Below are 12890 nucleotides of genomic sequence, written 5' to 3'. Positions count from 1 at the left end.
TTTCGTTCGTACGCGGCTTTGTAAATTAAAAATAAATAAGAAATTTGATTTGTTCGCCGGGATTTATTATTATTATTTTTTACGCTTATTAAATGCTTTCTAAATTATGCAATTGTTTGTACAATAAGATTACATTCTCGATCGTAAAGTCGTTAATGAATAATTAGTATTTAGCCAAATAATTATTTTCAACACACATATTCGAAGTGGATTGTATCTAGAATTAATTTGACCTTTATAATAAACACTAATATTCGTAGGACGGTGTTTAATGCCGGTTTTATACGTCGATAATTCTTTTATGTAAAAGACACTATAGAAACAATACTTAGATTCTTTTGTCTTCGGATACGAAATGGTTTAATCGACTCGACAACTCCTCTTTTGCGTATGAAAAAACCTTGTTGTTCAATTTAATATATAATTGAAAAAATAAAAGATATTCGGAATCGATTAGGGTAAAAATAATATTGAAAATGTTAAGTAAGATTAAAAACAGGAAAACTTTCTGTTCCGTCTTTTAGTTATGGAACTGTGTGATTTGTAATATTAAATATTTAGGAACCTTCACGCGATCATCCATCACGCGTGGAGTCCATCCGACGAAATGATTTTACATAACGACAGAAAAATTTCTAGAAATAAATAACGGGTATGCCGTGTTTGCTGTTGTGCCAAACTTTTGTCTGCATAATTTCTCCTGTAAAAACAATAATAAATGTGTTACATATTTTTCCGGATAATTTCATCTAGTATCGGCAATAGGTCGTTAAAATGTAATTTTATAATCAATAGAATGTTTGTTTACCTGTGTATATGTGTATGTCTTATATATATAACTTATATAAAGACGTACACACAGTTTCTTTCAGTTATCCGTATCCAGAGTTTTCTTTCAGCTTTCTGTCGAGAGATAATTAAATCTGATTACTTATATGTTCTTATTGTTGATGTTGCACTCTCTATATATACTGCACACACACTCAAATACAGTGTTGCCATTTTCTAATGCTTCGTTTAGTAAGTCAATTTTCCTTTTGCGATATTATCCTAGAAACGTCGAGAAATGCAAAAGAATTCGGAGGGAATTTCTGTATGTATGGATGTTAGTGTCTTTGCGCGTGGTGGCACGATTTTATTCACCTTTGAATCTTAATAACTCGTATACTTTGTGGCGTGCTTTGTATATTAGGAGGTCGATGCTATTAAATTTCGGTGGTTAGAGGTCGAAGGGTGGGAAAATAAAGGAGGTCGTGTATCGCAGCGTTGTTGAGCAGTCGATGAACTATCTTGCAACGTAACGAAAGTAGGATGTATTCTATGGCACAATGCGGGAAGTACTAAGAAAATTGGTACATCGATATCCGTACGAGATCAGCCACGGCCGCTGACAGAAAAACAAAAGCCTTTCCATTGGCCTTTGCCAGATACGTCGTGGTCACGCGAGATCTTGTGGAGGGACGAGGCACATTTTTTACTTCGAGTAGAAGAGAACACACTTAACTGTCGTGTTTTGGCTACGGAAAGCCCATATTTTTTCCAGAAGATTCTACTGCATTTGCGTAAAGTTAATCTTGTGCTAATTCACAACCACGTCCTTCGAAGAAGAACGAGCATTCTTTTCTAATTCCAATGGGCTAGTGACATACTCTGTGGCGTCCAGAGATATCGAGACTTGTCGTAGCCTAACCGCAACAGGGGCGATCATCAGTCCACCACTTTAATGCAAGACGGAGCAGTTTCTGACAAGCAGTTTAAGGGTGCGTTTTCTACCATCCGGCCACGTCAATGTCCGAATATTAATCCGTCTGACGTTTTTATTGTCAGGACACTTACAAAGTGTGAAGAGTCGAGGATATGCTACAAATATAGCAGTTTTAAAAGACAGTATCACGTAGCATCGAGAATGGCGGAGGATGAATTGCAGTCGTTGAACGCACTGTTCATCGCCTTCACTTTTCACAAGTTCAAAACGGGGAGCGCATTGAGTAATATTTCCTGCATGGCTAAGATCTCCGTACAGCACGATTATCTTGTACGCTGTGGTAGTGAGTTTTGTACTAATAATTTTGCAGAAATGTCTTCTACACGTCCCGAAATGCCACCATGCCAATGAACTGCTAAATAGCTCATTAAGTAGCATTGAATAGGAGTACTCACGAAGTGGCACGCAAGAACAGTTAAGCCGACACGCAACACATCATACGGGTTTATTCGCTTTTAATTATAAACGTTTACACCAATAATAACAATTATATTCGTACTGATTAGTTTTTGTAACTATTAATGAGACATTTTAAAAATAATTAATTTAGCCGATTAGGATAAAGTTTAGCCAGTTTTATTAAATTATAAATTCGTTTTTAAATCTTGGTTTAAACAAAGTTTTGCGTGACAATAGTTACGTATTTTGTCACGCACTTCCTATACCTGTTACACCGGAATACCGTTCATTTGTATACATTTTCGACCGTGTAAAAATCAATTATTTTTAATATTATGATTAATTATTCTTCAAAAATATTAATAAGAAAGCTTCTAATTTTGAAAATTAGAAACAAAAAATAGTTGTTTCAAAATACATTCCATTAAATATTACATTATTGTTTTTAGAATTTAGCTTCCTGTTTTCAATCGTCAGATTGCTGAAGCCCGTTGTGTGCGATTTCAAGCTCTTTCGCAATAAGAAAACAGCGAGAAAAATAGTAAAAAAATGTTCTGCCAGAGCCTTAAAAACTGAAGTACTAATAAAGTACAAATGCAAAGAAATTCGGAGTAATTTCTGTATGTACGGGAGGTGCAAAAAGCACGGGAGTTATTAAGCTTCAACGGGGGTGAACTAAATCGTGCCCCCCGTTGAAGCTTAATAACTCCCGTGCTTTTTGTCGAAAATTTCTGAAATTTTGCAGGGAAGTTTGTGTATTAGGGAGATCGATCCTATTAAATTTTTGGTAAATAAAGGTCAAGAGGATGGGGAGATAATGGCGATCGTATGTATCTCCAGTAGGGTCGGACTTAATGACGAGTTACTCGTTATTAGCATTAGCAATATTTTTTTAAAAATAAAACCCAACCCTAACCTGAAAATTAACTTTTTTGCCAGGTGTCTAACATTGCGGTGATATTGCTTTTTAAATTTCTATAGCTTTATATTAATATAAATAATTGAAATAATAATTTTCTAACGACAGAACGGACAGAAATAACATTTTGAGTAATACTGGACCGAGGTAATTACTGCGACATGTCATAAATTGAAAGCTTTAAAACCCTATTAAAGATGAAAAAGATCAATATGGAATATGGACAAACATTGTGTTCACAATTCTCCTCCCCATTGTTTTTCTATCCAGAAAGAAAAGTAAATTAAAATGTCCTGGATGAATTTTTCTTTCTTGAAAGAAGATTATCGTGGGATTGTTTTTAGCAGAATAATCGATAAACCTTTCTTAGACGTAATTAAAGAAAGAGGATAAAGTATTTATCTTTTATACATTTTCAGCAAAGCGTGTATTACGTTTGATTATAAAAACTCACTTGGCATTACGGCATTTAGTGATAAAAAGTAACCCAAAAAAAATGGTTAATTGCAAATAATTCTAATTATGCAAACGTTAATGAGAAAATCTCGGAATTTATTAATTAAATTTAAATATTTGACTAATGCGGATTAAATATACTACGAGAGGTAATTAAGAATAATATTTGCCGAAGAGAAGAGCAAATGCGAAATCATCATCAAGTAACACCATTAAAGTATTACTATCTAACCGCTCTATGTATAAAAAAAATATAATATATAGACCTATAGTTACTAAAACATCGTAACAGATGGAGCCACCACAAAATTTTAAATGTTGCCTGGAAAGTTAAGCAACTCGTTGTTAAGCGACTGACTTATTCATTACTGTCACTCGAATATGTTCCGTTTAACCCATTGCCTTTTCTTGTAGATCTTCGTTTATTCAAATCAATCTACTCTTGTGTTTTAAATTGTTCTTCGCTCAATTTTCTGTTCTACACAATACATCGATTTTTCGACGTCATAAACAGTTTTTTTATGTACTAAATTCCATTTTCTTACAGAAACAACGTTCTCCGACCGGGATCTATTACATTAAATTTTATACAAAGGAAAGAAATAACAAAAGATATTTTACTTAACATTGCTAAACCAGATGTAATCTGAACAGGTAAAACTCGGTTTCAAAGCTATAATTTTCATTTAAAAATACCCCCATTTTTCGTTATTTTAATCACTATTTTTGAATTGAAGTTCCTATTCATTTACTAAGCTCAGTAAATTTTCCGGTTTCGTATTATACGGGATTAACTTTTCTTTCTATATCGACTGGATAATGTATAGGTCTTTGCCAGTTTTATAATTAAGAAAATCACAGTAAAATATCAATCTAGTCATTCTACATTGTGTTTTACATCGACGATCAAACGTGTTAACGAACACCTGCTGATAAATCACATAAACCGATTGTTTTTTTCATTAAACATTTCTTCATTTTGTCTCTTCCTTTAAATATGAACTTGAATTAGGAAAAAAAAAACCTATGTTGTAATTAACTGAAGATTCTTCTCCAATGCCAATAATAATAATAATAATAATAAATTTTGAGAATTTATTAAAAGAAGTTTGTCAAGTAAGAAGTTAAAATGATGAATTGAATAAATTTCTACATTATTTTTTATTACAAAAAGTTATTTTAGCGTTATTTAGTATCGTTTTTTAAAGCCATTGATGGCCTTTCTCTTTTGTTTTTTATACGAAACTTTTTAAGAAATATTTGTTTTTTTTATTAAGAAAATAACGAAGAAATAGAACGTTTATATTAATAGCCTATATGTCCTCTTCTTCTTTCGGTGACACATTAAATGAACAAAATGATCATATATCTGAATTGCGATTTATATAAATATAAATGGGATGTCTGCATCTATCACACATAATTGCACTGTGACACAGAAAAACAATTACGTTTATTCCGTTGTATCCGATGTTTTCCTTCCGCTTCGATTTGTACACGAGGGAATTTGGAAACTATCGAGTCAAGTATAACATGCAAAATATGAATTTTAATGCTCATAATTATAAACTACTAAACGTAGTCGGTCGTGGTTTTGCGCTTGACCACGTGGAGTTTTTCAGGTTTTCTCCACGTTAGTAACACGTAAATAGGGGCCAGTTTACCTTAAAAGACCTCCCGGGAGACATTTCCCCCCCTGGATGGGGATGTGGAATACGCCGTTTTTCCACCAGGCTAACCTAAGATTAGTCCTATTGAATGTAAATCATAAAATAATTGAAAATAAGCGTTTACAGTTCGAATATTGTATTAAAACGTCCGAAAATAGAAAAATATTTTAACAGTTGAAGATACGAAAATAAAAATTTAGTAACGAGTTGCGTAACTTTCCCGGCTAAACTTTAAAATTGTGTGTGGTGCCATCTGTTACGAGATTTTATTAAAAAATAACTTTTATATTAATTATTATAAGATGGCAAAAAAAACCCGTTAATTTTGAGGTAGAGACGAGTTTTGTTTAAAAAGTTGCTAATGCTAATAACGAGTAAAATCGTCATTAAGTCCAAATCTACTCGAGATACGACACACGATCCCCTTTCTCTCACCGCCCTTCGAACTTTAACCGCCGAAACCACCATCAACTCCCTAATACACGAACCTCCCTTCAAAATTTCAGAAATATTCGACAAAAAGCACGGGAGTTATTAAGCTCTCAAAGGGGACGAGCAAAATCCGTGCTGTCCACACACACTCGCATTAACACCCGTACATACAGGAGGGAAACCCCAATTATTTTTGTATTTCTCAACATTCCGAGGTCTCCGAATCCAAAGATATAAAAATCTTGAAGGAATCATTTTTTGACCGATGGCCATACATTCCCTCTGTTACATATAACAGAGACTTTTACTATTAAAACTGTATACGGAAATGTAGAGGCCTATAATGACAAATAAAAGATAAGAGGAAGAATTGATAATTTCGTGGAAAATGTTAAAATGTTATTGGATTGTCTGGAATATTCCTAATCGGAGTGCCATCTTTGAAAAATGTAGCAGTAAGCAGGAATATTTCATCACTCCTACGTGTTTTGTTCTCGATTCTCGTGTTTTTTTTTATTTCATTTAGATATTGTCAACACGGCGAATAATTTAAAAGTAAATGGACGGATATTGCTTATAAGGGAATTCTTTCAAAAAGGAGAACCCTGATCGGTTAGATAGAAATAATTCGTTTCAGAAAATTCTTCGCGTTACCGTAGAAACAATCGTTGAAAATATCGACGAAGTATGAAACAAAATTCAACTAATTGTGTTTTCATTCGTAAACATTTATACGTGACATAAATACAACTTCATAATGGACTTTAATACAACCAATAATGACCATACAATACAAGTGACAATACGACCAATCATTGATTGGTTGTACGGAAATCCACGACGACCAATCATTGATACATGACAACATTTATTCGTGACAACGATTAGTTGTCACGTGTAAAAAAATCCAGCAACGAGTTGCTTAACTTTTCCGACAATATTTAAAATTTTGGTGGCGCCATCTGTTACGATTAAAACATTTTTTTGTATTAGTATTTATTATATTATAAAAATTTTTTACTTTTTACCATTTTATAATAAATACTAATACAAAAAAATGTTTTAATCGTAACAGATGGCGCCACCAAAATTTTAAATATTGTCGGAAAAGTTAAGCAACTCGTTGCTGGATTTTTTTTTAATACACGACTACGAACTCTCTCTATTAGAAATAAGATAAGTGGAACACGCTATATCGGAAAATCATTGACCTCTATGTAGAAACAATTGATTAATACTGTTATTCTAATAAAGAATTTAAGAATTTTTTCTTTTCTTTTTCAAATTTCGAATATTCTTTCTGAATACTTTGCCTATTTTTCTTCTCCATCAAACGGATAAGAGCGTGACACGGTGATCGGAAAATGCATTATATCAGCGTTATTACTCCGTGCACTATGCATTGTAGACAGCTTGTTTGCTCAATTATTGATTAGAGACATTATCTTAAGTGACAATACATATATATATATTAGAAAATAATTTATTTACATTAAAATCATGTTACATTCAAATTAAAGAGTTAATTGTATCTAAATGAAGATCCATTAGTAACGATAGTATTGTTTCGTTTTAATTATAATTATTTAGACATTTTCTAGTATAAAACTGCCAGTCGTTTCAATATTTTATAATAATTAATATTAATTATCGAATTATATTGCGTGACCACGCGTAATTTTTCTAGAATGTGGTTCTTTTAATGTTGCACATTTATATTAGAAATATTTACTAAGACGTCCTTGACACGTCCTTGGATATTTCTATGCACGTCATTCAATTCTCAGAAGGCGACAATTAACTACAAACCATAGAGAAAATATCAAATTGGGAAACGTGTCGATGATTATTAATTACATATTTTTCAATAATACACGAAAGAAAGTAGTTGCACGTCTGTGTGTTTGTGTGTTGCGTGTATGAGCGTACGTATTCCTCATTAAGTGAATTACACGACAGCAGAAAGTGTCAGAGGTTTGTTAGAATGGGGATGAGAAATGCGCATTTTATATGTAAACCTAGTACCAAGAATTTCCTAAACGGATTTGTCGAATAATGGATGATTTATAAAAGGTGAAGTGTGATTAATAATGTCGCGTAAATTTTTAAATAATTAATTCTTTAGCAAAATATTCTTTTTTTTCCCTCCCCCCTCTCTTCTTTACATTTATTACTGTATAATTAAAGTGTAAAATAGTTAATACCGCAATCTCCGAAGAGAATTTTTTTATATTGTGTATACAGTAAACGATTATTTAACATCCTTGACAATCTCTCTGTTGCTATAGCGACAAGGTGTGCGAGAAATTTCCAGGAGATAGAGAGAGAATTTATTGCGTGGAGAAGATAGAAAGATCCCGCATTTATTTACGTCATTTATACATTCGTCACTAGATTTTAATTGTCGAATAATTGAAATTACATTATTACCATTATTAATTAGTTGATTTATATATTAAACAATACGACGAACAGTAGATAAGTATTTGGCATTTTTAATTGGAGATGAGGCGATAACTTTCCTTTCTCGTATTTTAAAAATCTCTCTCCATTTAATATTTATAATTTTAAAATTTACTTGATAAAATGGAAAATGTATGTGTATTTTATTTTGATTCGAATTACTTCATTTTAAAATACATTCGAGTAAAATAAATTATAAACTATTTCGAGTAATGTAGATTAACTCTGAAAGATGCATTTTTTATCAGACATTTAGAAATTATTGACATTTTTTCCTCACATTACCAGTATTTAACATCAAATATTTACGTAGAGAAATTTATTTGTAATTAATAAAAACTTTCTATAATATTTTTTGCATTAAATATATTCTGAAAATGCATTATTTTTCATCGTTATTTTTCTTTTTGCATTTAAAAAAATGTCGAAATAATTCACTAAGGGTGCACATTAACTCCAGAAATTATTCTCTATTTAAATTCCTCCGAGTAAGGCACTATTTTCGGAAGTAGTTTCCATAGAAACATCACTAAAATAGATTAAAAGGTCTAATTGCGTAGACATCCTCATTAAAATAACCAGAGTTTATACCTTCGACCGAGTGATCTTTTCACACGGTAAATTTAATTTATTAAAAAAATAAGACGTAATAATTTACTAATTACGCGTTAAAAAATAAAAATAATAATAATAATAAAATTAACAGGAATATTTTATCGTTAAATAATTTACAACGAAGGATATTCTGCAGAAAGTAATGTTTAATTAGTCTCTTACTTTCGATGATTAATTAATACGGCAGCGTAGTGTTTCTTTTGCTTTATCTATTTGTTTTGTTTTATTTTATTCCAGACGGAGACCGAGTCCAATTCGGTTACGTTTGTAAGTTGTTCGGTCAAGTGCGGCAACGTATCGAATGTTAGGTAATTCGAAGAAGTTTCTGCAGAAAAATTATTTATCTTCAGGTGTGTTGGAATCGGGTACGTTGAAAAACACCGAGTCCTTGGCCGTCAAGGACAAGTACAATAAGCTCTCCTATTACAAATACATATTGTACCAATAACTGTACTATGGAATATATTTATCGAACTTTTCTGCCATTGGATCTATCCACGTGTTTGTTTCCATTCTTCTAATTTCTCCAGGAAGACAAGTATCAAATTTAAGTGGGGAATCCGTCTGTAACCTCAATTCATTTAATCTGCAAGGCATTTCTCCTATTCTAATCTCGACGTTCGAGCACATTTATTAATTAGAAACTTTTTTCTTTACCCAAGGATATTCCGGTCATCGAATAATTAAACGTTTATTTTCATTTATTAAAATTCTATTTAATTAATTAAATAGAGAGAAAAAAATTGATACGATTAATACTTAGCAGTAAACGAGCATTTTTTAGCAGCTATTAAATTGGCAATTTTCTTTCTTTTTTTAAAAAAATTTAAATAATGCTAATCGCCTTTGGCGCAAACTGCCTCATTTATATTTCCACATTTTAAATGGCTTAAGTCGTATTTATATAAATATCAATTTGACCTAATTTGTAAATAAACGAGAATTCACACGCATTCGAGTTAATACAAGCATTAATATGCAAAGTCTGACGCCATTTTCGGACGGAGACCGAGCGAAAACAATTCGGAACCGACATTAAGTCGTACGCACTAAACGATTTACTTAACATTAGTGTTATATTTGCATTATAAATACCATTTGTGACTGGAGATAGGCGTTAAAATATAATAATTATATTTTAGTAACGACCCAACAGTGAAAACAACTTTAATTATCAAATAAATATTTACATTGCCAAGCTAGCATTTAATACATTCCAATGTTTTTTTCTTTTATAACGACATTAAAATACAAATGTACAAAATACGTTTCTGAAAGACTTTTTTTAAATAATTTCTTTAGAGAGTCGTTGTGAGACGAACTAAATGAAATCTTTCGAATGCGAGGCATTTCTACGGAAGACTGCAGCGAATACAAAGTGAAACCTTTAAGACACGGCGCAACTGTTTCGCTTGAGTAAAACTTTGTCTTTAACACTAGGTGACGTCGGATAATGAGGTAAAGAAGACCTCCTCTTTTTCACGGCCGGACTCAAATCGTAAGAGATTTTCGCTTGAACCAACAACTGTTTGAATATCTCCATGATGTTGTGATCCTCCTTTGCCGAGCATTCGACGAAACCGTTTTCCCAATCTATGCTTATGATAATTTCGGCGATTTCCTTCTTAACTACCCGTAATTCGTCGCCGACGTCGCACTTGTTACCCACGATTACCATGGGCACCGCCGATGCTCTGGTCTCCAAAACCAGTTCTCTCAGTCGTCTGACTTCTTCGAACGATTCGTTGCTATCGACCGAATACACCAGAACGAAGCCGTCGCCCGTGCTTATGGCCAGTCTTCTCATAGCCGGAAATTCGTAAGATCCACTGGTATCCAAAATGTCTAAGGTCAGGCAACATCCCCCGATCTCGTATTCTTCTCTGTGAAGCTCTTCCACCGTTGCTTTGTGGTCCAGAGGAAATCTATCGTACAGAAATTGTTGCACGATGGCAGTTTTTCCCACTTTTGCAGCTCCCATCACTACGATTCGATAATGGTCTTTCGTTTTCTCTCCATCGCTCATGGCTCCCAACGTCGGGACCGAAGAATCGTTTGTACTCGGCATCGAAAAAAGATTCTCGAGATGTTTAGTTCTGAAAAATCAAATTATCGTCAATATTCCAGTAATTAAATTTTGTTTACGGAACAATTTAAGAGCAAAATCAATTTTTTTGGTGGGACGCAAATCTTCACTCCTAGTCTTATTAATAAATGGAAAACTTTAAAATACATCTCGGTAGTAAAAATTGATAAAAAGCTTTCAAATATTGATCCGAATCCAAGAAGGAAAAACGATTAAATAAAATGACAATATAACATATCGCATTGGCGCGTGTATTTAATGTTTTTCACAACTGTATTTACAGACACGTTAATGGATTCCTCAGTTCCATCCTCAAATCCCCGTTAATGTATTTGCATGTAAAAAAATTAATATACTGCAAATATATCTGGATACTCCGAATTTTTTTATAACATAAACTTATATTTTTGACCATTTAAAACCTTTTTTGCATATTTATTTCTGCACGGTTTAAATTAATATTTCGAAATAAGTTAAATCGACACCATTCCCTCATACGTCAGACGTTTCTTAAGGATTTAAAATTTATGCAAAGAAAAGAAATGTGACGTAATACGAAAACGATTTTACCAACTTTTAAAATGTCAAACATTTTTGCAGAAAAAGGAAAAATCGTAAGAGAATTACCGCTCGATACCTTGACCTTCAATCGGTTACCAGGTCTCAAAGTAAACAACTTCATTGATCGTATTCTGTTTAAACAGCCATCATTATAAAATATGCAACAAACGGCAATTACTAAATCCTCCGTATTAACTTATAGTGCATTACGTAACATCCTACACAAAACCGAACGTAAAGAAGCATCTTCCTCTTTAGACCATGGGGAATTTCGAAAAAGGCTAACTTAGCCGAAAAAACAAAGCTAAAAAATAAATACGTATTAATTAATAATAAAAGGCGAAACTATTCTTACCATTAAACAATCTATTCCCGTCGACGGCCGACTTATTATCATTAAGTCATTCTGGCGACTGCACTTTTATAGCCCAACGGCGCCGACAGCGCCATCCCACCGAGCGTAACAGTGACATAGTATTCGGGCATTCTGATTGGTGGCGGATGCAAAACTTGTCTCGTTTCTGCAGAAACCGGAGAGAACCGCTGCACGAGCTCAGTTCCGGGGATGCAGAAGCCAACCGGATGTACACAGCAAAACTCCCCTCCGATTGGCTACTGGAGAAACTTAAAAAAATAATAATAATTCCTTTACGAAACTGTTAGGAATATAATAATTTTAATTACATTATCCTTCTCGTCTTTCTTCTTAATTAGACGAATGATTTGGCCAAAGCACGTTTTCGACACTAATAAAATTTAATTAAAATATTCATATATTTTTATAAATATGTAATAATATATATACACACACACACACACGTCTTTAATTATATGGAAGATAAATAAATTTAATTCTTAATTCAATTTAATAAATATTAATTCTAAAAAGCATTCGTATTAAAATTTAAAAGGAATAAATTAAAATTATGAATTATTTATTTAAAACACAATTTAAAACCACCTTCGACTAGTAAAAATAAAAATGGCGAATAATAAAGATCTTGTATATTTATAATTTTATACAGTTTAAAAATATATAATTTAAACAGTAGGAAACTAAATATTAGGGGCAGAAGGCCCCGATTAATTTTATAAAGTGGAAATTATTTCAATTGAAAAGTTATTATAGAGGATCGGCACGAATTGCTAACAGGAAAAGTATGATGTACAGGGGCAAGCCATTACTAATTTCAGGTGGAGAGCATATATTTTAAAGAAATTGCAGCCGTGTCGCAATAAATAATTGCTCGTTATCTTTATTATTTTAAACAGAAGACGTGTGACGACACTAATTATTACAATAGTAAAACCGAAAGATTAGAAAAGTATTTTTCTTTTCATTGTTAAAAATAAAATATTGCAGTTATTTCGCTCGACAAATAAATATTTCGAAGTATTATTATTATTCTGTATTTCTTGTACAATGGAAACACGGCGCGTATTTAAAGGTCGTTAGCTAAAATACGTAAAAGCCCACCCTATTCTTCGATCTATCGTACTTTTAAGTGTAGAAAGAAAACGTTG

General features: G+C 32.5%; 1 protein-coding gene across 1 annotated transcript; it reads right to left on the bottom strand.

Moving 5' to 3' along the window:
• Positions 1-9850: 9850 nt before the first annotated feature.
• LOC136989255 (GTP-binding protein Rhes-like) lies at positions 9851-11855 on the bottom strand. Its single transcript, XM_067287381.1, has 2 exons — positions 11722-11855; positions 9851-10815 (listed from the first exon to the last, which is right to left on the bottom strand). The coding sequence occupies exon 2, from the start codon at positions 10785-10787 to the stop codon at positions 10107-10109; it is 681 nt and encodes a 226-aa protein (XP_067143482.1). The 5' UTR covers positions 10788-10815; positions 11722-11855; the 3' UTR covers positions 9851-10106.
• Positions 11856-12890: the final 1035 nt, after the last annotated feature.

The sequence above is a fragment of the Centruroides vittatus genome, unplaced genomic scaffold (genome assembly GCF_030686945.1).
Source record: "Centruroides vittatus isolate TY-2023 unplaced genomic scaffold, ASM3068694v2 scaffold_450, whole genome shotgun sequence".
NCBI classification, from domain to species: Eukaryota; Metazoa; Arthropoda; class Arachnida; order Scorpiones; family Buthidae; genus Centruroides; species Centruroides vittatus.
The sequence above is the reverse complement of the archived record's forward strand: the minus strand, read 5'-3'. Positions and strand labels throughout refer to the sequence as shown.

What these genes read in the sequence shown, in the direction of transcription:
- LOC136989255 (XM_067287381.1), bottom strand. Translation starts at nt 10,787, where the DNA reads ATGCCGAGTACAAACGATTCTTCGGTCCCGACGTTGGGAGCCATGAGC.